Below are 25,416 nucleotides of genomic sequence, written 5' to 3' on the forward strand. Positions count from 1 at the left end.
ATATTTCTGCTGAAACCCCCAACTCCTTCACTTCCCTGATAATTTCCACATGGAAAACCACAAACAGTTATTGGGAATGTTCACTCAAGGCAGACACCACCATTAAAAATCTTATATATCAAACTTGGTCCAACCTCTGGAAAACAGCTAAAACCCCAAGTGTGAATGGCACTGCATTGTTTTATTTTAAGTGTCTTTACACAATGCTGGAATGTTCCACATTTTACACGTTTACACATCGACAACATCACACTTGCTTTGCCTTAGAAAACTGTTTCTGGGGGTTTTCCACTTATTCCTACTCACAGCACCTTCTACAGTGGGGCAGAAATCAAACAGCTCACAAAATATAAACAGCACAGAGAATCCAGACAGGGCTTCTGGAATTTTAAAAATCCACAAGCCTGATGGGTAATACAGGTTTTTGTTGGGTTTTTCCCCTTTGTTTCGGTACCACAGAACAGTGAGACAGAGAAGTTGGTCTTTGAGTGATTTTAATACCTGAAGAGATACATAAATATCACACCTGTGGAGGCAAGGTGAACAAACCCCATTTTCCTGCCTTTTTAATCTCTACTATTCCTGCCTCTGGAACAAGGACCTGCCTGCAGGATCCCACTTTGCAACGTGAAGCTGGTGGTGGGAGGGATCACAATCCAGGACAACCCAAGAGCTGGAAACTGCTCCATCCTTGTGAATCCCTGACCATTCCTTTTCTCTCTGCTGTCAGCCAAGTGAGAACACTTTGGAAAGTTCAACAAGCACGTCATGAATGACTGAACCACACCAAAATGAACCCGAAAAATCTGAATTTCTGAACGACTCAAATGATTTCCACACACAAACATCAGCAGCCTGGTTTGTTCACAAATCATTTTATCCTCTGAAATAGAAAAAAAAAAAGAAGAATCTGTCTAGACTAAAAAAGTTTGGCTATAAAATAGCATAAAAGCACAGGAGCAGGTGTTGTTATACCAAGGCATGTTTTCCTCCTACTAAAAAACACTTAACACAAGATCACAAAATTAAAGATCTGTATTCTAAAAGATGCACCCTGCTCTCAGAGGCAGCAGATGCTCTGCCAGACACGCAGGATGCCACACAGGAAAACAGCAAACAAGGGCTGAAACTGCATAAGAACTGGCTAAGCCAGGCAACTGATTGTCTTTGAGAATACAAAACAGACTGGAGAAGTTAAAAATTAACCCTCAGCATCTTATCTCCTGACATGACCTAACAGTCACTGCATCATCCGGCCCAGGAGCTGCCTCGAGGACTGGACATGTTCAGAGAGGATCAGAGACAACCCATTCAGCTGCTGGACCCATATTTTAATCTACCCACTGTAATTAACTCCTAATTAGGTGTCAGTGCAAACCAGCAGTGCCCCACCCAGAGCTCAGAGCAGGAGTGTTGGTGACAGACTCAGTGTGTGGCTCTTCCCCTGTGCAGCCACCAAACCCAGCTGAGTTCAGCTCCATCCCCGTGTCTGTGCCTCGTGTCAAATCACAAACACACACTTGGCCTTTCTGAGGAAAGCAAAGGTTAATCCCCACCTCAGCTGGGAAGGAGTTTTAGCACAAAGAGTGCATTTCACTTGTGTTTAACACTACATTAACTGGAAGCTGCTGGACCAGCACAGATCAGCTTTAAGTTGCTGTGCAAGGAGCTTTCTGGAACCCAGTCACGACAGCAAGAGATTATTTCAGCACTTGGTACATCACACTGTACAACAGAAACAAAAAAGAGTAACATCTTAAAAAAAAAAAACCAAACCCAAAACACAACCAGACTCCCTAATTGTCACTATTTCAAGTCAGGTGGATTTGCTACACTCGGGGGGGGTGGGGACAGGACTAGTCCCTAAAATTAAAGTGCTTTTCAGAGCATTGGCATCCAAACCCTTGAGCATGAGAGACAACTACAAGTCAGATCTGTTGTCGCTACAGCAGCAGCACAGACATCAACACATGGACTCAGAGGAGTGTCTGGTGTTGGTACCCCCTGGAGCAGCCCAGCTCTAGCAGGGCATGGTCCCCCCCACCTCCAGGGCACACTCGAAGGCCTTGGAGTCGCCCAGGATGGTCGGGGGGGGGTCTGGGCGCCGGGTCTGCAGGATCTTCTGTCTGGGGTTTTTGATCTCCTCCTCCTCCTCCGTCTCGCTCTCGCACACGTGCACCACGACGCTGGGGGTGGAGTCTGTCCCGGCGTGCAGCTCGTACTTCTCCCCTGGGAGCAGCAAACAAAAACCGGGCTGAAACACCCCCGGGGCAAAGCATTTCCCCTCAAAAGCTCCTCAGTATCCCCAGCAGCACAACCAAGTGTTCGGTTTGCTCAACCTCCACACTTCACTGAGCCTCTTTAAAACAGTTACATCGAATACAATCAGCCTTTCAACCGGTACTTAAAGCAAGGGAGGGATGCTAAAAACCCTCAGGAGCCACTGAAGACATCAAAGCACAAGCAGCACAGGCGTTTTTAAGTGGCATCATTTATGCTGCACATTTTATGTGACATTTGTAAATGAAAACCCACAAAAGGTTAAGCCTCCGTATTTCCTGTTTTTCACAGAAAGCAAACACCATGTTTCCCAGGAAGGCTCACAAAGAAGATGATGATTAAACCCAAAAAGTACATATTAGCATCTCTACATCCTTAGTAACCTGAGCTGCCCATCTGCAAGAGACTGAAGTTCTCATGCCTCTTTTATAGTTTGTTCCTTAATGCTGAGACTCTGACAGAATTCAATATATGGATGTGATGGAGCCAGTACCACACAGGCCAGTCTGTGCTACTCTTTCAACCAATTAACTAATTAAGTAAAAAAAGTGATGGATCATTTCATTCAAGGAAGAAACATCACATAAAAGAGATCGAGTTTCTTCTCACACAAAGGTAAGGAGATAAAAATCCCTCTATAACCATTTTTTAAAGTTAAGCATCACAGCAAAAGCAGGTCAGTGTTCCCACCTGGTCCCAGCTTGGAGACAGCACACAGCAAGTCATAGTTTATCAGGGGAGTTGCATCTTCACTCTGTTTCCACCCAACTGGTGGAGAGGCAGGTGGGGAAATCAGGAACTGTTTGACAGGTTGTGGAGGGAGGAGGTAGGACTTGTCACCTATTTCACTGGATACCTGCACCTGAAGGCAAAACCAGGAGATACAGATGGCAAATATTAATTCCCTCTTTATTTAGTCCCTTCCCCACTAATGCTTTTCCACCCTCTGCTTTAGCAATGCTCCATTCAGCCCAGCTTGAAAAAGAATTTCCCCCAGGGAAACGCTGCAGTTCAGAACTTGGCCTGTGCAAGTGCTGCCAGTGCTGATCCAGCAACAACATCCCTGCAAAGCATCTGTTATATGGAACATTTTGCATCCACTTCTTTCCTTTCAGCAAATTTCTGTTTGGGCAGGAACAGCAAAACTGCCCCTAAAGGGTGAATTTTATCCCTGCCAGTGACTCCCTGACACGGCTCAGTGCAGGACAACGAGGCTGGAGGTGACTTCTGATGGTTGTCACAAATGGAACTCTGGGACAAAGGAGGAATAAAGGGACAGGGACCCAGGCACAACATCTTTGTTCCATCACACCTGTGCAAAGTAAAGCTTCAGCTTCTTCCCACTGAAGTCTGTTTCGTGCAGCTCTATCCGTGCTCTCGCTGCTGCCTCGGGGTTGCTGAAGTTTATCCTCACCCTCCTGAAGCTCTTAAACAACTGGAATGTCACTTGGTCATCATAGACTGTGAAAAGGGCTTCAAACCTTTCCTAGAGATGAAGTACAGACATTCTCCAGACACAAAATGAATGTTTTCTCTCTGGGAAAACACACTGCCCTTTCCCTTTCCCCTCCCAAATCCCATCCAGTTCCTTCATCTCCTCCACCTGCCCATTCCACACCTCCCTCAGTTACCCTGCAAACCCGTGTTCAGTGCAGCAGCTTTGTCCCAGAGTTAAACGTGAAATTCCAAGAGCACCTGGATGTGAGCAGAGACCAAAAACTGGGAATACACAAACTGCCACCTAGTGAGAGAAACTCGAAGTGCAGATCTCCAAAAATTCACAGCACCGTGTATCCACCAACAATTTCAAAGGCCAGGGAAGAGTGGTATTATCTGCTCTTTGGTAACTCTACTCATGCTGCTCTGAGCTTCCCAGGAAAACACTTTGGGTTGGGTTGTTCCCCCAGTTATAACAAGCATTAATACACTGAAAATCCAGACAAAAACATTAAATAGCTGCAGCTGCACTTCCAACCCCACACCCTCCTCCTGCCTTACCTTTTCCTCCTGCACCTCAAACACAGCTTCGTGGACACTGCAAGCAAAGAGGGAGGTAGGCAAGTCACTTAAATCCATCATCTCTTCCAAATCATCTTCATTCTCCCCAAAAATCATCTGCTCCTCCTCCTCCTGGTCGCTGCTGTACAGGTCTGACTGGCTGTCGCTCCAGGACTTCATGGGGTCCCTCAGCATCCTTCACCCACTGCAGCTCCTGGGCACGGGCCAGCTTCCACCAGGGCTCTGCCATCCCAAAAAACACACCCCAAACTCAGTGGGAGGGCACCACACCACCCTGCCCTGCCTGGGGAGGCAAAGAATTTTACAGAAACAAAGCAGAGAAGTCACCCTGACGTTTGTTGTCACCCCCAAATGAGCAGCATCTCACCCCAACCCTGCAAGGGGAGCCAAGACTCTGCTGCTCAATCAAAAGGAACATAAAGTTCCTTTCCTGTCAAGGAGCTGAAATTCCTCCTCCCTTTGCCCTGACAGAAAACCAAAATGACAACACTGTTCTAGAAGCTTTTCTCCATGACACACTGAACAGCCACTTCTTATTTAACAATTAAAACCCCTTCCCGAGTCATCAGAGGGGTCTTCTGATAGTTGAGGAAATAACTTTATTTCCTCAGGTACCCAGCAAAGTTAAACCACCTCTCCAAAGCCTCTCCAGGCACATATGGAACAAAATCTAAAATCTCCTAATGGAAGGAAATTTCCTTCTCCTGAGCACTGGAAAATACCTTTCCTTCCCGTGGGGAAGAGTATCCACAGCTGGGAGTAAACACATCAAGGGATTAAAAAAACCATGCAAAAAAAAAAAGCAAAAGACTAAATAAAAGAGTTTAGGGAGACTAGTTTTTATACAGTAAAAAAAGATTTTAAAGGAGCATACCTTCTGCCACCTATGGCTGCAAAAATCTTGAGGTTATCACACTGCAAATGAGAGAAAACATGGAACTGCACTGGATCTACCTTTGGAAAGAGTGTTCATTTATCACATAACACTAAAAAAAGATAGGTAAATATATTGGTGTTTCATTGGCAATGGTCTCATTTGGAATATCAGCTCATTCTTTTGAAGCAGACACTGAGAAATGCCATGAACTGAAACAAAAACACATTAAAAATGCAGAATAAACCCACTCTCACTCATGGGAAAACATTAAGACAAGATTTCTAATTAACAACACACAAACACTTTGCAGTTAAGGAGAAAAAAACATGTAAAAATGAGGGAAAAATATTTAGGATAAATGGTTTTAAGTATTTCCAAACTGCTCTGGGACACACCTAAGGAGTGATGCTCCATGAAATGAGTTAAATCAGTGGAACAAAAGCTGTTGGAAGGATCCTGTGCTCCTGTAACTGCCCCAGTCCCTGTCACCCCTTCAGCCAAACCACCACAAACTCGGGCACAGACCTGGGAACATTTCCTGAATTTCCCCAGGAAAAGCTCCTCAGTGTCACAGAAAGGATGGAAATGGAAGAAAATGAGTTGCTGGTGGAAACCTCCTTTTTTGTGCTTGCTGATTCACACAAGGAGGGAAGAGAAAAGGGAACAAAACTGTGCCAACAAGGGAAAAAACAAAAGGCACCATCTGGCTCTGGGAGAAATCTGGGCTCAGCAAACCAGGCAGCAGGACACAGACACTCCTCCAGTCCAGCCAAGGTGGAACTGAGAGCAACATTCCAGCCCTTGGTTCTAAAACATCAGCTTAAAAGACCTAAAGAATGCATTATTGGGGGGGAAAAAAAAATAAATCTCAGTTTTTCCTTCTTTTTCCAAATTTGGTTGATTCAGAGAATTATAATTAAGTTCAAAGTTCCAGCAAGAGGAGGTTCTAAAACTCTGAAACTCCTTTTGCATTTTGGGAAAAAAAAAAGAAGACATCCAGGTTATTGCCTTGTCTTGTGGTGGAACAGAACAGGGCAGTTTTGTAAAGGAAAAGGTGACAAGTGGAAAAGTAAAAGGCAAGACTGATGGCAGGGCAGGCAACACAATTAAGGAAAAGGTCTTTGCCAAATCGACTCAGGAACAGGAGAGGGATCAATAACAAACAGAAGTGTTTGCAGACAAGTGCCAGGAGCTCAGATATCCCAGACAGCACACACACAGTCAGAGAGGAGGGATGGAAAAGGAAAGGGGAAAAAAAAGCCAAGAAAAGAGCTAGAGCACCCAGCTTCTTTACAACTAATTTCTGTACCGCTGAACAATTCGAGTTCCCTGTGAAGTGGACAGAAAGTGATGGTTGCACAGTCACTGTGACTGTCAAGAGATGCACACAAACCTGCCCAGTTATCATCTTAACAGTGAATAAATTCAGCTGGCAGTCCCTGCACCTTCACTCTGTGTCCTGATCCGCTCCATCCAGCTCCCTGTGAAAAACAGGCAACCAAGCACCACCTCTGCCCTCCCGCCTCCAAACCACACAGGGTTTAAACCAAATGCACATCTGGGTTCTGGGCACAGAGCTGAGGTGACAGCCCTGCTGTCCCTGCCCTGCAGGCCTGCCCTCTGCTCACCACTGTGTCCTTTTCCCATGCAAACGCCTTTCCTACTTGGAAAATCCCAATTTTTGCTGCCCAGCAACGTGTGGCATCAAATCCTGCAGGGGGGGAACTGTTGCACTGAGGAGAAGCTCTGCAGGTCTGTAGAGTTTAAGGATCCTGATGGAAAACACCCTGTCCCCAGCTCTTGATCAGATACGAAACCATCATGTTTTAAGCTTTAAATGCAGCAGGAAAATACCTGACTGGGTTAAATTTTCTGCCCTGTGAAAAGGCAGCAGGTCTCCAGTGAGGAGTGTAAATGACACCGGGGAGCTGGGGCAGTTTAACCCTCCCCGTGCCAGGAAGCAGATTAAATTCCTTCCTCAGCCAGTGACACAAATTTAATTCCCAGAAATCATCTCACTGCTTTAAAGAACAAGAGTGGAAACCTGGACATGGTTAAGCTGCAGAACACAATGCAATTATTCCCTGGAATTCCTGCAGCTTGCAGGGGAAGGGATTTAATAGAATCAATTTTAGCCTAAGTTAAGGGAACATTTCAGCAGCAACATCAACAGCTCTGTGTAATTTCCAGCACAGCATTTCCTGCTGTAAAGCCAAAATCTGAAAAGCTTCTGTAGAGAACACTGAGCTATAAAAGCTACTTCAATTATGCTGTGGTTCTTCCTTCATTAAGAATGCATCATAGTTCTGTTCTTTTTAATCATAAACCTACATGGTTAATTCTGGGGTTTTTTTCTCATGTTACTCCTTTTTCACGACTTCACCCAAATCAGTATCAGAGCACCTGGTTACTGAGCAAGGCAAGAATATCCAACACCTTCCCTGGCATCAGATGAGACAGGTAAGACTGATGTGTGAACGTTAATTAACAAGTGCAGTGACAAACAGCCCTGTGAGAAGTGATATTTTAAAGAGATCAGGCAGAATTATTTGATTATGCAATTATTAGAAAGCATTAAAACCAGAAGAAGGGCACTCCAAGCTTGAGACAGGTACAGGAATGTGATTGTCAGTGCAACAGCCAAAACACTCTGATTCACCTTCCCTAGGAAAAAAAGGGAATTTCTTCACTTACCTCCCTGGAAAGGTGAGAGGTTCCCACTTATCTATGAATGGAGATATGCAAATGCAAATTACAACCAGCTAATTCCTATTATGATAGGCTAATTCTTACAAGAGTATTAGCTGCAATAAACAAATTAAAAGCGATTTCACTGCAATACTCATTAGCAAACTATTTGCTCGTTTCAGATTTAACACCCTCACACAGCTCGACTGAGAGGATCCCAAGAACTAAAGCCACTGGGATCAGACCTTTCACTAAGCCCTTTCTTCTGGGAATTAATACCTGCTTACCACTCAAACACCGGGGGACAGGGGCCGCTCAAACGCTCGAAAGCAAACTCTCCAAGTTCACGCAGAGCTAAAAATGTAAAACTTAAGCAAAGCAGCTTCTGCCATTGGGGACTTCAGTTCTTCCCCGGCACAGGCAGCACTGGAGGTTTTCCTGGGCATCCTCTGGAGCAGCAGCTGAGCAGGAGCAGCTCCCTCGCAGTCACATCCCACCCTCCCGAAAACCCTCACCGTGAGGGCTGCACACGGCGATTCCCACAGCAACAGGATCCTCCCCGAGGAGCTGAGGGGCAGAAATCCCTCCCTGGGAGGGTGGGAGGCCCTGGCACGGGGTGCCCAGAGGAGCTGAGGCTGCCCCATCCCTGGAAGTGTCCAAGGCCGGGCTGGACGGGGCTTGGAGCAACTGGCGGTGGAAGGTGGTCCCTGCCAGGGCAGGGGTCGGCACTGGGTGCTCTTGAGGTCCCTCCCCACCCCTTCGATCCCAACACCCGTGGAGCTGCCCGGCGAGCGAGTGGGCCAGAGGGGTCACCCCCCGCCCGGGCCGAGCCCTCGCTGGGGATATTCTTTAATTATAAAACCCCCCAAACCCTCGGGACTCCGCCTAAGGGAGAGAACAACAACAACAACAACAACAACAACAACAACTTCCCCACCCGCGGCTCGGAGCGCTCGGCCCGGCCCGGGCCTCACCTCACCTGCGGGCGGGGCGGCGGGAGCGCGCACCGCGGTGTCCCCGTCGTGGGGCCGGAGCGGCGGGAGCGCGCACCGCGGAGTCCCTGTCGTGGGACCGGGGCGGCGGGAGCGCGCACCGACCGAGGAGCGGCGCCCGTGTGGGGCCGGAGCGGCGGAGCGGCGCACGGGCAACGGCGCGGGAGCGGCGGGAGAGGCGGGAACGCGCCTGCGCGCGCCCCCCCCCCCCCCCGCGCCTCCGGGAAGCGGCGGGGAGGGGGTCGGTGACCCGGATGGAGGAGGGAGAGGGAGGGAGAGGGAGAAGGAGGAGAGGGGAGTATAAGAGAGGAAGGAGGGAGGGAGGGGCGGCCCGCGCGCGTGCCCCGCCCCGCTGAGGGGTCGCGCCGGGCGGGTCACGTGGCTCGGCGATGGCTGAGGTCGGGGGGGGGTGTGTGGAATTTATTTAAATTTATTTAAAAATTCCCCACATCGCCCTCGGAGCTGCATCTGGAGAAGAGCCGGCGGCTCTGGCAGGGCCGAGCACGGGGGAAGGAGCCGCTTCAGAGCTGCCCAGAGGAGCTGCGGCCGCCCCGCCCCTGGGAGCAGCCCGGGATAGCGGGAGGTGTCCCTGCCCCTGGAGCCGGATCATCTCCAAGGTCCCTTCCAGCCCAAACCATCCCACGACTCTGGGATAGCGGGAGGTGTCCCTGCCCCTGGAACAGGATCATCTCCAAGGTCCCTTCCAGCCCAAACCATCCCACGACTCTGTGATTCCACAGTTCCATCACCTGTTGCCGGAGGTCGGGGGAGCGCCGGGGGCTGTCCCGGCAGGGCGGGGGGCTCGGGGGATGCTCCGTGTGCCGGCACAGATGCTGCTCCTCCAGGGGGGATTTCTGGGCAGCCCTGGCCCGCTGCCAGGCGGGAACAGTGACGGTGGGAGTAAATCTCGGCTCTAATCCCAGCCGCGAGGCGGTTCGAGGCAGCCCGTCAGCCGAGCCGGCTGATAAATCGATGCCTGTGTCCCTCCACCTCTCAAAACACAAAGAAAGCAGCGTTCCTTTGTTTGGCCGCATTTGGCTATCGGATTTCGGCGAGGCAAACGTTTGGTTCAGCGGCTTTGTCCTCGCTTGGAAAGCCAGAAGACAGTGTGGGCTTTTGACATGAACACTATAAATCTCTGTGGTTGAAATGCTTTTTTATTCTAAATTTCAGGCGCGGTAAAAAAAGGGGAGAAAGCAGCTCTCAGCTGGTCTTCTCCACCAGGCTGGGGATTTATTTGTGCACAGGCCTTTCCCTCATAAGAAAACAGCAGAGCAGAACTCACTTTAGAAAGGTAAGATCAGTCTCACCTGCCCAGCTAAAGGGATTCTGCCATTTGGATGCCCTGCAAATTTAGGTGGTAGTTGGTTGCTCTCAGTTACCTCAGCCTTCCCTTGCTGCAGTCACATCCTTCATTGTTCCAACACCACATTCTTCCTCCCTGGCCAGCAATATATTCTGCTTTAATACCACAAACTCCCAACGTTTATGGCCACTTCAGAGGCATTTTAAATACTTCTGTCTCATTTGAAATGACACCTCCTTAGTAGCACGTGTTTCTGTAATGCTCCTGACATCTGGCTCAATTGCCATCACTTGATATTAGCACTTGTCTGTTATACAAGACACTAACCCTTAAATGATTGATGTCAACAAATTATTACCACATTTATCAGAAATTCTGGGGCTTGGGGAAGCTGCTTCTGCCAGCGTTGTCCAGGGATTCAATCAAGTGCAGCTCTTTAACACCAAAGCAGCTGAGGCTGCTCTTGGATTGTTTTTGGTTTTTTTTTCCCTTTGTGGTTTGGGACCCCAAGAGATACATTTAATTAAGAGTATCCTGAGGGTTATCCCTCTTATCCCCCTGGACTAAAACCCATCTGTTAAGTGTTAATTAAGTTGGCAAGCAGTCGATTAAGCTGCGTCCCCACTATTCTAAATTTATTTACGACTGTCTCTAGATCTCTAAATGGCAGTGAAGCTGCTCCTGCATCAAAGACATTGTGCCCTGGAGCTGAAGGATGACAACTCCTCCAGCAGAGCATTCCCAGCTTGTATCAGAGGGCTTGGCTGTCTCAGAGAACAATTTCAGTAAAAAACTCATGAGTCAAGCCACCAGTGATTTTGGGGTTGTGTCTCCCCACTCCTTTAGATTATCCTTGGATCACATTTTCAAGCTCTTCTCCAAAATAATAAATGCTAATTTATTTTTTTTTTAGCCCTGTAAAACAAAGTTTTTTAAGTAAATTGCCCAATTCCTACAGCTGACACCAAATACTTGGACAGTCATGTAAAGCTGCAGCCCCAAAACACATCAATCTGCATTTCATTTATGAGTGTCCTGTTAAAAAACAGACAGACAGGCCTTTCAATACACATTTTAGTAAAATAAATTCTGCCTTAACTTCTCTCAAGACATTTAGGGCCAATTAAAGCTATTGCCAGAGCATGGAGCAAGCCAGAATTCTATCAGTTTTACAACAACCTTTTATTCAAAGTTTCATTTTACCACAATCTTTTTATTTAAAGTTTCATTTCCAAAGGCCTCACCTAAAAGACAAACAGAATTAAACAGACATGCAACATTGCTTGTGAAAAATGAAGCAGTTATCCTGATAGTGCAATACTGTAAAGCTTGATTTATTTACACATTTTTATGTGAATGAGACAACACTGAAGGCAGGTCATTTTATACATTCAGCCAGCACAGGAGCTGTGCTGCACAGCATTAAATTACACATAAAATACACACTGAGAGTGTATTAAGTGCTCTGGTGCATTGAGAAGCCACACAGTGTGGAGGCAAAGAGATGTCAGTTCACATTGGATGAAGAAGCCAGAGACAGAGCCAAGGAGCTGTTCCACAGTTTAGTGAAGGAAACAGCTCCTGGTGCTGAAAAATCCTTCCCCTTTGGGAATCTGTGGGTGCTGTGCTGTGAGCAGGGCCCTGCCTCCCTGGGGTCACACTGCAGGGCTGACATTCACATGTTAAAAATGTGCTGTGCCTCAGTTTTATTCTTTTTCACTCTCCTTTAAACCTCCCTGTGCTGCTCAGCTGTAAATATTTGCTGCAATCCTGGGCATGGCCATTGTCACCTCAGACCAACCAACACTCTGTGAAAAGTTCAGACCTGAAGGTACAAATACCTTCCCTGTTTCAGCTTCTCTGAACCAGAAGGGAGGTGAGGAGTTTAATTCAATCCTGAGCTCTACCCTGCCACTGTCAGAAAGAGCACAGGAGTCCTACAAGTCAGGTTTAAATAAGATCCTTGGCCTCTCAGGGCCCTGCTTGTGCCTTCTCAGCTCTAAGACTGGGCTAGAGAGCAGAAAATAAGATTTTTTTGGAAGCCTGGGAGAAAAAGCAAGAAAGGCAGAAGTACATAATACAAAAAAAAAACCCCAAACTCCCCACATTTTAAAATTCAAGTGTTGAACACCAGCAGCAAACAGGAGTGAGGTGCAATCCATCAGTCCCACAATGCAACCCCTCCCTCAGTGCCTGGAGTTGAGGCCCAAGGAACACCTCAGGCTCTACTGATGTGGCAGGAGAATCAAAAATATTGTGATTTATGTGCTGTAGAAACAAGACACCACCTCCCCTGCAGTCCTTTGCCAGGAAGTTTCCAAAGGCTGATAAAGGGAGTTTTTCCCTGTGGCTGCAGGTAAATGGAACTGTCATTATTAAGCAGAATTATTTGAACACACAGAGACTGTGTAAATAAAACATGGTTATGTAAAGCTTTGGAGCAAGACTCTTCTTTCAAAGATTCTAAAGGCAAAAGAGCCAAAACCACACAATGACACAAAAGCTCAAGTTATGGCTGGAGGAAACTTCACTCAGAGCAGAAGTGCTGACACACCTGAGGGCTCTGTGCAGAGAGGAAGGTCAGGAGTCAGTCAGGGCTGGGGAAATTGGGAATTTTACAGAAAAAGAAATCCCTGATTCAGGCCAGAGAGCAGCTTGCAGGAGAAGCACAAGCCAGGCAGAGCAGCTGTGTCCCCTGGCAGAGCCCTCTGTGCCCACCCCTCAGGATGTCAGGGCCTGTGAGGAGGAGAAAAAACCCCCAAACCAATCATTTATTGCTGCAAAGTCTGTGCTTGGTCACCTGCCCTTTTTAAATACTGAGAAACCACGTCCTGTTACACACAGGACCATCCTGAGACAGGTGTCAACAGCAGAACATTTAGGCCCTTCTGATGAATTATTTTATACCACAGCAGCATCTGTAATAATTAAACACAGAGAATATTGCCACGTTAAGGGTGTCTGTAGCTGTCAGTGCTTTAGCACAGCCTGTTTTCAAGCTGTGTTCTGTGGTGGCAGAACTAATAGGTCAAAACAGCCACTGCCTGGTTGATTAAAAGGGAAGAGATAAGGAAAGGCAGCACTCCTGTGCCCTTCCCATTCAGCCTCCCTGCATGACTTCATCTGGCATTGTTAATGAACAAAAGCTGCCCATAAATTCACCATTGATTACCAGGATCCAAAGGCAGTAAATCAGTGTCACTGCAGCTCCAGCAGATGAATGAATGCTCTGGCAGCATCAGCCCATCAGCATCCTGATCTTGCTTAAACACAGAAAAGGATTGAGGGGAAAAGAAAAGCTGTTATTTCTTGAGGTTTCATAAAGCTGCAGTGTAGGGGATGCCACTGATAAGATCTGAATTGTCAGACTGGGGAAGAAACTTCACCCAGGTAGGGCCCCTGGGCACCTCCTCTGTGCAGGGGGGAAGGTTTTAATTCTTCTAAGCTGCACAAAAATGCCAGAGCAAAAAGTATGTCCAGGTTAATTTAGTCTTCAGAGCTGACAAGGCAAATCTCTGCAAAAGAAGGGTTCTGTTGTCACACACAACAGCAAGAACCTGGAAAAACTCTGTACAGTCAGTGGAGTTGCAGGGGATTTTTGGCAGTGGGAACAGAAACTGGCCACGAGTCAAGTTAAGACATAAAAATAAATAAAGGCAGAAAGAAACTGTCCCAAGTCCGGGATCCTCCCAAACACTTTGGTATTAGAGTAACCACTTAAAAATGCACAATTCCTTTCAAATACAATCTTCCAAGGTCCTGGAGACACCTCACTGTGCTTACAGCCCAAGACACACCAAATAGACCTAAAATTGAGTTTCACAGAAAAAAAAACCCCAACTTTTAGAGAGGACAAGGATACCAAAGTGCCAGGATAACTTGCCTATACCAGTAAACGCTGTACTTTGTCCTTTTTCACTTGACAAGTCCCCCTTCTCCCCCCCTCCTGTCTATTCTCCCTCCATATCAGCTTCTGGCCATCTGTTGGAAGCTGGAAAGATAAATATCACAAGTACACAAAGCTCAGTTATTGTTACAGTCCTGTGCACACCTCTCTTTTCTCCTTAGGTCATCCATAAGAGTAGACAAGTATTTTCTTCCTTTTTTTAAAAGAAAAAAAAAAAAAAGGGGGGAAGGATCCCAGTTTATAAGACCCAGACTGAGCTTTTGAACTAAGGAATGTCACCACCTGTAAGTATTTGGGACCACTGGAGTTGGACATGCTGCCTCAAGCAGAACAAAAATAAACGTGATAAATAATTAAGACATCAGGAAAAATTATATAAAATTCCCCACCAGATCCAGTCACATTATCCTCATTTCTCCTCACCCTTGTACCTCACAGTGTTCCCTCTGCACCAGTTAATCCAACTTGAAGCTCCTGCCGTGGAACAGAAAACTGGCAAATAATCTTTGTTCTAAGCCGACATATAATCCAGTGGTGCTCTAAAAACAATCCTCAGTGCTTGTGTTCAACCCCAGCCAGAGAACAGCTGTACAGGAAGTGCCCAAAAATTCGTGGTCTGAAGGAATCAAGCAGGTTGTTCACTCTGAGCAGTTCTGCTGCTCTAAAACCACAGTAAGTTCCAGTGTTGGTGCTCGAAAACAATTCCATTTATTGCCGTGTTAAGTAAGTCAGTGCTCACACCAGCCATGAGAGGATTTACAGCCTTCCTGCAAATCCATCAGTCTCTATAAATGAAAGATTAAATCCTGCTCTTCTCTCTCTTTCTCTGTGAGCCACTCCTGAAAACTTCTGGCTGGAGATAAACCCACTCCCAGCAGGACTAAAAATTGCACAGTCACTTCTCTTCCCACAGCATCTGCTCTCTCATTCATCAGTTCCATGGTGCTGCACTCCCCATTTCACACTTCCAGCCAGCACAATTCCATGCAGAACTGGGATTTACTCCTTTTCAACTTCACAGCTATAAAGAGTTGCTTATTTTAATAATCAGCCTGGAAAGTTCAGCTGGAGACGAGCTTTCAGCTCTGTTCAGGGTTGGCTTTACACTTGCTTGTATTTTAATGGGTAAATAAATAAAAGGTCAGACTTCTGAGGATTCAACTCAGTCCTTTAAAGGTCACTCACTCCTTTTTGCTGTGCTCCAGCACCCGGTAGGGTGGGGCAGAGACTCCTTTGGAACCGTGTTGCTCCTGCACGATGGGCAGCGTGGCTGGAGTGTAAATCTCAGGCATGGTGTCGTTGTTCTCCAGGGCTCCGTAGGAGAAGGAAGCTTTGAGGTCAGGCTGGACTGCAATCCCTTTGTCATGCATGTTCTGCATGCCTGGGGAGAGCAGAGATTCAATGCTTAGGGACAAAAATGCATCTTTCCCGTGCTCTGTTCAATCAGTGAATTATCAGGTCTCCCTGTTTTCCAGCTCATCAGTTCCTGAGTGTTAAATGAAAGACAGGATGGTTTTGTGCTCAGCACTGGAGCAGCTAATGGGGAAATGAGCTCCAAGGGAATGAGGGATGGCAGTCAGTTATCCATCAAGTGCTGCATAACTCTCATAGGGCTCACCAGAGAGTTTAGCTGTGCTTCCCAAAGGAAATTCCTGCTCCCCCTGGCCTCTGCCTCTTGCACTATCTCAGCCTTCCCCAATAATCAGCTCTTCTTGCTGGACCAATCCCAAGCATATGCTCAAAAATAGTAAATCTCCCTGGAGAGCAGCCAACTGGACAAGGCTGTTCTGACAGGACAGGGACCCAGTGGCATCCCAGTGGCACATCATCATCCCCTGTCTGCTCTGTGCAAAACATGCACAAACCCTTCATGAGGCACAAAAAAACCAGAAGGAAAACCACAGGAAACACCACAACTCTCTGATCCCTCTGACACTGAGCAGAGCCCAGAGCCTGAGCTCTCCCTGGGAACCCAACACTCCCAAGGAGTGAGGAACCCCTGGATTTTTCCTGTTACCTGGCATGGCATCCATGGATATGTATGGTTCAAAGGGCACAGGCTTCTTCCTGTTTCTTGTGATCAGGAAAACACCCAGGAATGCTATGAGGCACCTGAGGGAGAAGAACAACATTACTGAGATGACTGAAAAGGGAGGGCACACAATATTGCAAGTTGCTTTTCCAGGGTGCCTACTCTGTAGCTCCAGAGAGGATTCAGAGCTATGAAGTTCAAGAACTGCAAAGTCAGAATTCCAGAGCACTGTCCCAGCCGAGCCCCCTTCACCAGCACTGAAACCCACCCAGCACTCAGCACAGTGCCCCCTTTTCCTTATCAAAACACAGGGAAATTTTTCATGTTAATTAATGAATTAACCTTGACTAACTGAAGGGGAAAGGCAGCATATCAACATTTGGTTTCCTCTGATGAAATTCCAGGATTTAGCAGCCTGACCTTTGAAAGGTTTCCCGTAGGTAAACACAGTAACAACCACTGATCTGGATTTTTCCAGTGGGTCCACAGAGGAAGGTGCAGTTCAAAACAATTATCTCCCAATTGTGTTTTGGTTTTTTTTTTTTCCTTATCTAAAAGCCATTTCAGAATGTCCCCTGATTATGGAGAGCTAATTACATCAAGACACAGGAAATGTTCTACTGATCTACGTGCCCCAAGAACCAGACTCCAGAAGTCAGTCACAGTTCAGTGAAGCTGCAAAACCTCAAACAGATTCCCCAGAAATGCTTTCTTTTAGTTATTCTACAGTTCTTCCAGATTCATGAGCAGGTAGCTGGAAAAGCAGCCCATATGACCCAACATCTGAGCTGATCTCCAGGACAGCCAGTAAAAGATTTAGTGATTAATGTTGTAATTGTGCATTACTGAGGGTTACACAACCTTTCCAGAGCTTCCAGCATCACCCAGGCACGACACTGAGCTCTGCCAGAGAAAGTGTTTGCAGCCTGTCCTCCTCCAAGACAGTTTGTACCCCCAGCAGAGACATATTTTTAAAGTAGAGGTGTATTTTTCAAGTTTGAGTCACATGAAGCAATACTGTCCAGTTTTCTCTCGAGGAAACTTGAAGCACTTACCCCAGTGCAAACATACATATGTGGAGAACATCTTCACCCGTGAAGTCCAAGTAAAAAGTCGCCCCTTCAAAAGGAAATAAGTCATTACATCTGTCCCCCTCCAGTTACACCTCCAGCACTAATCCCTCCAGAAACCACATCAGGCAAGCTCCCTGTTTTTATAGTCAGCACCTTTGTTTTGTTAATGATCTCGAAATAGAAAAAGGTGGCCTGATTTCTGTTTTAACACAAAATTACTGACAAATCTTTTTAAAGAGTTTCGCTCCCAAAACAGCTCTACTGCTGTAACTGGATCTAACTGCAACAGGATACAAACTCTCGACCCCAAACAATAAGATCCAGCTCAAACCTCTCAAGATAAACATCCTTGGTGTCCTGGGTGTCAGCAGGACACATGTTCTGGGTCCTACTCTTTGCATTTTTAACTGAAGTAAATAAGCTGATGGATCTGAGAACCTGGGACATCACAGGAAATAAATGCAAGGACAGAGTCTCTCATGACACTGAAGAGGAGCATTAAAAAGCCCTGTGCAATTTTTGGGGGAAGTTATTGCCCTCTATTCCAAGCAGAGGAATAAATTACTCTGTACCCAGAGTTTCCAGCACTGCCAGACAAATGCACTCTCTTGAGTGCTGGGGTTTGGTTTTTTGTGTGTTTGTTTCCCCCAGCTTTGCTCATGTGTTTAAGTGAGGAGAACAAAACCTTGCAAAGGCTGTTCCTCAGGTCTGAGCCCCAGGGGTTGGAAATGCTCATCTTTGTTCCTGCAGACAAAGCTTTGCTACAAGGGCTGAAACTGGAGAAATGCAGAAAGAAAAAAAAAAGCTTCTTTTGAGCAGCTGCACTCTGGATACAACAACAAGACTGTTGGGGAGAGATCCCAACACCTTTGAGCAGAGGAAGCAAACAGGTTTGTACACTGTGTGGCACATTTGAACAAAATCTAGATGAAATTCAACCAGGAGAAAACTGAGCTGTGTACTGAACTGCACATCTATCACACATCACCCTGCATGGAATGAGTAGTAATAGTCTCAAATCTAAAGATCCCCTGCATTTTTAATAAAGTGACAGCACTTAACAGAAAATTTTAACACAGTCTAATGGGATAATTCATGTTTTTTGAAGGAAAAACCAAACGAAGATGACAAGAAAATACAAGTCATCATCTTGCTGAGTGTTCACCTTCCTCAGCTGGGAGTGAGGATTATTTTCCAAAATTTTTGGCCCTTCTTTTGGGAAGGTTTGTGCCCTTACCTGCTGAGATTGCTGCTGCTGTGGACAGGATGTAGCCAACACTGGCAATCTGAGCTGAGTCATAGAGCTGTGAGGCTTGAGCTAAAAACCTGCAACAGAGTCACAGACAGCACAGCTTCATTTGCAGGGATACTCTTTTTGGAAACACCTTGCAGAAGTGATGCATAGATTTAGAAAATTAATCATTTTTCTCACTAAAGTAGCAGCAGCAGCATCCCTTGGAATGAGTGACCTCAGGGCCACTCACATTTTGAGAAGCTTTTTATCCCTGCTGCCACTGGGTTTTCATATTATTGCAAGTGCAAAGAGGAAGGGAAAAAAAAGCTAAAAACAGACACATTTTCAACAACACTGATTCTACAGTTTGATTTTAGCCAGTGCACAGATAACTGGATCTGATTTACCACCATTTCATTCCTAAAATTGTGTTGCAAATGCTTGGATGATGTATATCCACATTTGGGATTACAACTACTTGGCAGTGTCACTGCACAGAAAAAGCAAAGCCCACCATTGTCCCAGGCTCCTGTGAGGTGGATTTGAGGACAGGTCACAGAAGAGAAGAATGGACAGTTTTAATCAGAGCTTTCTGGAAGGGTAACAAGCAGCCCAAACCAGCAGACCAATGACAGACACACAAAGAGTGAAGGGCTTACGTGGCCTGGTAGATGGCTGTGGCAATCATACACACCAACATGATGTAGAATATGGGGGAGTCCAGCTGCAGGGTGCCTTGGATGGAGACAACAATCATCCCTGCCACAGCCTTCACAGTCACCACGGTCATGGAACCTGGGGAGGGTCATGGAAGTTCACCCCACTCAGCTGGAGCACCAAACAACCCACAGAAACCTGACCCCCCCTTTTCCAGGCCAAACGAGGGGTGCAAACTGCCCCTTTTAGCACCAGCCCTGCCAGTTTTATTCCCAACAGCTTCAACAAGTCCCTGAACCTTCCTGGATCACAATCCCCATGTCTACAGAGCATTTACTGTTTCTTCTCCAAGGGCTGTCACGTGATGGAAGGACACAAATCTTCATCTGGCTTGGTTAATAAAAGCCAAGGAAGTTTTCAAAGCAAGAATCAGAAAGAACCTTCTTCTCCCTCTTTTAAAAGCCATTCAGAATTAGTGTAGTTGCTTTGTCTGTAATTCACAGAGCCTTTGAGGTATCAGTGACTGAAATCCAGCCCCAAACAGTTCAAAAAAACCAACAAAAAACAAAGAAAAAAGAGTAAAAGACACTGCAGTGACTGAAACTGCATAAATAGCAAATGTTGAGGACTGAGACACAGATTTAAGTGTGTCAGACTGAGTCACTGCCTTGCTTTATTCACCCTTTTTAAAGTTTAACTGAGTAGAGTTTCTTTAAAAACAAACCCAGATTAATGTGGAGAAAGGTAGCAGTGAAATGCTGCCCTTTCCAAAGCCACTGCAGGATCCCAGTGTACACTTTAGGGATATATTTGACTCCAGGCCCAGAGACTCTCCCACTTTCAACAGGGACACATTGGCAGGGCAAAGTATTTCTCATTTCCTTACCCTCACAGCAAATCTTCCCAGAGCCAAGAAGACTCTTGTAGGTCAAATCCTCTCTTTCCTCCACTGGACCAGCCCCATTTATTCACTGAATACCGTGCTTTGTGTGCACAGATTAAAATTAAAATTAAATAAATGACTTGCACTTTCTGTGCTTGGCAGATTATTCCTCCTTATGGGAAATAAGCCTTAATTGTTCAAAGGTCATTTGCAAAGATGTCCAGCATTTGTAGTAACAGTTCTGGAGCAGATTGGTGCATTTTATGGCATTAATTAGGTCAATATAATCCCCTAAATGCCAGAGATGCCTCAATTTACTGTAGTTTACTGTTTAAAGATCTTACAACCCCACATCAACTTACCCAGCAAAGCCACCAGCAGAAGAATAACTACAATGTAGTTTGCATTTTTCTCCTTGTAAAAATACAGCAGCAGGCAGAAAACAATGATCTCCACAAGCTACAAAAGACAGAAACGAGAATATTAAAAATGCAGATTAGATGGGGTTGCCAGTAAATGGGATTCTGGGCCAGACAAACATTGGAATTACACAATAGGGCAAATCAAAGGAAAACGGGGATCCCCCACAATTATAGATTAAATTTAGCATGATCTTAGAATCAGTTAAATGAGCTATTCAGTGGCTTCTTGCAGAACAGGAAACATGGGACACTTTAGACATTATATTTATGGTAAAGCAGCAGATCAAATAATCCTGACTGAATATTCCCATCAGGGATCTCAGCCTGCTTTCTGCAATGAGGTTCTGTAAGTGATCCCTGAAGCACAAGTCTCAGTTAATGGCCAAGCTCCTCTCAAATATAAAATGACAGATTTCATAAGATTTTCAGTGAGAAAGTAATGGCTCCAGTGAGAAAGTCAGTGTGGAAAAAGCCCAGCTGCAAGCACAGTAACTTCCAAATTAAATATCTTTTAAGTCCCAACAGAATAATTCAGAGAAGGAAAAGGAGAGTTCTAAGCTGTGCTTGTGCCTGACACCTGGAAAAGATGCCAGAGGTTCATCAGTGAGTACAAGGAACATTGGCAGCAACCACAAGGAAAAATAATGCTTGAAAGGAAACTCCCAAAGCAGGCATGTTGAGAAAACCATCCCCCATTTCCTGGGCCACCTTACCATGTAGAGCAGGAATGGCCAGCTCACTAAGTGCCTGGTGATGTTTTCTGCTGTCATCCTCTCGTGGCTGTTGGGTCCAAATGTCACCAGCAGGTAAGTCCCCACAACTGCCAGCCCACAGCCTACGAAGGACAGGACGTAACGTCCTTGCAGCCAGGACAGGAGAGAGAGGGCAGAGTTAAAGAGTTTGGTGGGGGTGTGTGGAATTAACACCACACCTGACCATCCTGAACATCCCTGGGGGTGACTCAGTGCCCCACTTCCAAAAGATCAGAGCCATCAAGCCCTGGGCAGTGGGTGTGTGGGAGCTGGGACAAACAGCTGATCCCAGAGAGGATCTGCTGAACAAGCAGAGCTACAGATCTGTATGAGGGGCTTCTCCTGCCCTGCACGGCCCTTTTCCTGGGAAATGCAGGGATGAATGCCCCAGTTCTGCAAACACTGATTTCCCTGGGCCTCAGATTTAGGGCTGCAGCTTCATCCTGGAGAGCCAGGATCCTCAAATCCTGCAATTCCTTGAATTTCTAAGATCTGTGAGATTCAGGTGATTTGGCACAAGTCTGAGAAAAAAATATCCATCTTTAACCAACAGTGGATGAGATGACACCTTTATTCCAACAGATACCATGGAGACCTTGCCATCCCTCTACCAATAATATAAAATAATGACTGTATAATTCTTGAGAGGCCATGCTATGTGTGTTGAATGGTTTGCAAACAGAGAGGAAAACCGAAAAGGAATTGTAGAACTTACTCAAAAATTCCTTGGGCTTCCATTTTTCTTTAATAAATATAATCCCTATGATTGCACTAGCTATAAAAAAAAAATAAAAAAAAAAAGGAAAGAGAAACAGTGAGTTGTGGGATCAACCAGGAATGTGCCACTGGAACACACTCAGATTCCTCCTTACCTATGACAGACACTGCACTGAGTGGCACAATCAGGGAGAGAGGAGCAAAGGCATAGGAGGAAAACACTCCCAGTTCTCCCAGCACCAGCAGGAGGAACCCACACCACCAGGTCTTGGTTTTGAAGTAGGCCCTGGGGTCTTTGGAGCCTGCCAGCCTGATGTGGCTGTACTTCTGGAAAAGAGAAGGGAACAGAAGCCAAGCAGGTTGGTCGTGGTGGATGTTTCTGGTGCAGGATGAATGTTTGCTTCAGGACACTCACCTGCAGGTTGAGTGCAATGCTGCTCACAAGGTGCCCAAAAATAGCCAGTAATGCCCCAATCAAGTTCTCCTGTAAAAACAAAGGGAACACACAGGCATTCAGTTCAGCCAAGGGATTGGGAGGGTTTTTTTGCACACTCTGGAAGAAAGACTTTTAAAACTGTTCCTGAATCACAGCATAGTTTGGGTTGGAAAGGAGCTCTGAAGGTCATCTAGTCCAACACCCACCTGTCAATAAAATCTGTTTATCTTCCTCCCTTTCTGCTGATCCAGAGAAGTCCTTGAGTCCCAAAGCTGTGAACTCAGGTGAAAACCCCTAACAGCCACTTTCTCCAAGAGACTTCAATTAGTTTGCAGTTTCTCAGAGGGGAGGAAGATAAAGCCAAACACAATCACCCTGTCACTCATTCCCTCTGAGAAAACTCCTTTCATGAGGATGTTTATTGTCCTGGAATTCCACAGTATGGATCAGGAACCTATTTTGCTCTTCTCCACTTGTAACAGCTGCTGGTTCACTCAGTAATTCAGCCCATCTGATGAGGCAGCTCAATTGTCACAGATTTTATGCTGTTTATATGAACCAGTTATTCCAAAAGTCACTGGTAACAGCTCCCAGCAGACTCCCAGCCCCTTCTGCACTGGCATTCCCAGCTCAGCAATAATTCCCACGATCTATAAAGGTGGAATTTGAAATAAAACAGGATGTAAAGCAGGTTGAGTCACAAAGGAAATGTGGAGTAGGAGTGAGGAGCCTGAGGCTAAGCCAGGCCTTTTAGCATTTGTGTGCTCCCAACAACTGCCTAAATCTCACCAGATGTCTTTAGCACTGTTCACTCAGTGCTGGTCTCCAAAATACAGTCCTGTCCCCCCTTGGACTGATTTGGGATAGCCCAGCCCACGTTCACATCCCTCCCTGCAGAGTGAATGTATTAATCTTGATTTTCTCATACACAGTAAAACAAGAACTCTCAGATCTCAAGTGGAACAAAAATCTCCTCATTGGAGTGTACAAAAATCAGACTCACCCAAAACCACCTGGGAGATCTCCCCCCACACACAGTGAAGGTGGCACAAGGATGTCACTGTGTGATCAGAGTTTTCTGGGCTGTGTGAGCCACAGGTCAACAGCAGTTGGGTCAACAAGGACCCAGGACTGTGGGCCCTGAGTAATTTGTCCAGCAAAAAAACCACAACCCTTCTTGCTGAGGTTTTCTGAGCACCTTCAGAACCAGAGATTCAGAGGAAGCTGAGCTGGGAACAGCCCTGTTCCCAGCTGGAGAACACATCCCATCCCAAGTGCAGGCTCTGCATGGCTCTGGGCTGACCCACCCAAAATTCAAGCCCTTGAACACACAGCAAACCAGAACAACCTGGCAGAATTTACTGCACTTAAACACCTTCAGACACCCCCATCTTTCAACTGCCAGCCCTTCCTTCACTTTGGCTGCTCTGCAGACACAGACTTTCTCTTTCTTTCTCTCACTATACACAGCATGTAACACCCAGAAGTGGCTGGATACAAATACAGAGCCCTTTCTGCAAAAAATAACCCAAACAGAGCAGCATTATCAGCTCAATCCAACAGTCAGAGCCTTCTAGGGATGGACTGGGGTGGGAATCTGACCTTGTAGGAGAAGGAGTCTGTGTGTGGCTGCACAGAAACTGCTGCTGTGGCCAAGGGGAGCTGCTGGAGCTGCAGATTTGGGCTGTTGCCTCCTTCCATTTTGGTTCTTTGGAGTGTTTGCTTTTCAGCCTCTCTGATGCTGGAACTTCTCTTTAAAGATGAGATGTGGACCTTGCTGGAACCAGCTTTTGGTACCTCTCCTTCCCATCCATCCTGTTTCCTTGGCCAAGCAACAATTAGTTCAGTGAAGCACAAATTCTCTGCAGCCTGTCAGTGCTTTCCTTCCCCACCAGCCCACACTGGGATAGAACAGACAGAAGGGCAGATGAGCCACTATTTCCACCAGTCAGTGGGGCAGCAGGGTTATATTCCTCCAAGGTGACACTAAGGGAAAAAAAAAAAAAGAATAATAAAAAAAAAAGGAATTAGATCAAATTAAATCAGTGGTCCAAAATCCTGCAGTGAAATCCTGCTGAAGGTTAGGCCACAGAAAAAAAACCACCCCTGGAAACAAACTCTCAGCAGAGAAAGCAGATTTTAAATGTCTTCTTACAAACCTGGACAGAAACTCCTACAGACTTGGCTTTACAAGAGCTCTGAGCTGGCTGGGTCCCAGGGGTGACACACTCAGCTGGCATTTAACAGCACCACAAAGTCTCTGAAGTCCTGCAAGAGCTGCTTTTCATTCTCCTCCTGCCTGTACCCCTGGGGTTTGTTGAGGACCAGCACTACATGAGTCACCCCATCCCCACGTGCTGGGGATGACAGAGCTGCTCCCAGAGGTCATCCCAGTGCAATCCCTGGGAGCAGTGGGGAGCCGGAATTCCTCGGAGCCGGAATTCCCCGGAGTCAAACTCATCGTAAGTGTCTGGCAAGCGCCACAGAGAGTCTGTCTGAGCTCCCTGCACACCGTGATGGCTCCTTCTCCCTCGGGGAGCACCGGCGTCACCCCTGCCCGGTATGGAAGGAGATGCAGGTTTAGAGACAGAGAGGGGGTGATCCCGACCCGTGACACGTCCTCAGGCCATCAGACCCCCGGGAGTGGTGCAGACTGAGCATCCCAGCCCGGGACCCTGGAAAGGGAGGCAGCAGGACCGCCCCGTGCTGGGCACCGCAACCCCCCTGAGCCCACCCTGGTGCCTTTAACCCGCCCCGAGCCTCCAGCGCGGGGGGAACAGGGGCAGCACCTCAGTCCGGGCAGGAAACGGCAAAAACCCCCGCTGTGAGGGGAGGTGGGGGGCAAATCCCCCTCCCGGCGTGAGCGAACCCCCAGCGCAGAGCCCGGGTCGGGCAGGGGGTGTCCCACACACCCTCGGGCCGGGGCGCCTGCCGAGCCGCAGCCCCGGGTTGTTCCCACGCGAACCTGCGGAGTCCCGGGCAGCTCCGGACGGGACGGCCCCACCACTCACCTGTGCTGACTGTCCCTCAGGTGCGGCCGTCTTCCGCCGCCCCGGCTCTCGGCCACAACTTCGGGGTCGGTCAGCGCCGAAGGCGGTTCCCCGCCGGCTGCCTCGATTGCGCAGCGCTGTCAATCACAGC

The 25,416-nt window shown here is 47.0% G+C and overlaps 2 protein-coding genes across 5 annotated transcripts; both read right to left on the reverse strand.

Moving 5' to 3' along the window:
* Positions 1-164: 164 nt before the first annotated feature.
* RCAN3 (RCAN family member 3) lies at positions 165-8,905 on the reverse strand. 4 transcript variants are annotated; one of them, XM_018081377.3, is made up of 6 exons: positions 8,844-8,884; positions 5,174-5,214; positions 4,279-4,521; positions 3,593-3,766; positions 2,971-3,142; positions 165-2,229 (listed from the first exon to the last, which is right to left on the reverse strand). In XM_018081377.3, exons 3-6 carry the CDS (start codon positions 4,471-4,473, stop codon positions 2,021-2,023), a joined length of 750 nt encoding a protein of 249 aa, XP_017936866.1. In that variant the 5' UTR covers positions 4,474-4,521; positions 5,174-5,214; positions 8,844-8,884; the 3' UTR covers positions 165-2,020. The 4 variants fall into 4 exon arrangements, with proteins under 4 accessions (XP_017936866.1, XP_017936867.1, XP_008918874.1 ...); XM_018081378.3 differs by lacking the exon at positions 8,844-8,884 and adding an exon at positions 7,871-8,200; XM_008920626.4 differs by lacking the exon at positions 5,174-5,214 and having other exon boundaries at positions 8,844-8,905.
* Positions 8,906-11,325: 2,420 nt separating this feature from the next.
* On the reverse strand, positions 11,326-24,557 carry NIPAL3 (NIPA like domain containing 3). Its single transcript, XM_008920554.3, has 12 exons — positions 24,435-24,557; positions 23,878-24,261; positions 22,255-22,323; positions 21,995-22,166; positions 21,838-21,897; positions 21,084-21,229; positions 20,311-20,407; positions 19,068-19,203; positions 18,412-18,500; positions 17,157-17,220; positions 16,087-16,181; positions 11,326-15,450 (listed from the first exon to the last, which is right to left on the reverse strand). The coding sequence occupies exons 2-12, from the start codon at positions 23,974-23,976 to the stop codon at positions 15,251-15,253; spliced, it is 1,227 nt and encodes a 408-aa protein (XP_008918802.2). The 5' UTR covers positions 23,977-24,261; positions 24,435-24,557; the 3' UTR covers positions 11,326-15,250.
* Positions 24,558-25,416: the final 859 nt, after the last annotated feature.

This window comes from Manacus vitellinus, unplaced genomic scaffold (assembly GCF_001715985.3).
Source record: "Manacus vitellinus isolate BGI_N305 unplaced genomic scaffold, ASM171598v3 scaffold_52_pilon, whole genome shotgun sequence".
Taxonomy (NCBI): domain Eukaryota; kingdom Metazoa; phylum Chordata; class Aves; order Passeriformes; family Pipridae; genus Manacus; species Manacus vitellinus.

Bases quoted from the DNA above. Each gene is read 5' to 3' on its own strand.
- RCAN3 (XM_008920626.4), bottom strand. From the start codon at position 4,473: ATGCTGAGGGACCCCATGAAGTCCTGGAGCGACAGCCAGTCAGACCTG. The intron at 3,767-4,278 runs GTAAGGCAGGAG...CTTCATCTCTAG, and splicing joins TTGAGGTGCAGGAGGAAAAG to GAAAGGTTTGAAGCCCTTTT. The intron at 2,230-2,970 runs GTGGGAACACTG...TGCTGCTCCCAG, and splicing joins TGTCTCCAAGCTGGGACCAG to GGGAGAAGTACGAGCTGCAC.
- NIPAL3 (XM_008920554.3), bottom strand. From the start codon at position 23,976: ATGGAAGGAGGCAACAGCCCAAATCTGCAGCTCCAGCAGCTCCCCTTG. The intron at 18,501-19,067 runs GTAAGCCCTTCA...ACTCTGTTGCAG, and splicing joins ACAGCCATCTACCAGGCCAC to GTTTTTAGCTCAAGCCTCAC. The intron at 16,182-17,156 runs GTAAGTGCTTCA...CTTCTCCCTCAG, and splicing joins ATATGTATGTTTGCACTGGG to GTGCCTCATAGCATTCCTGG.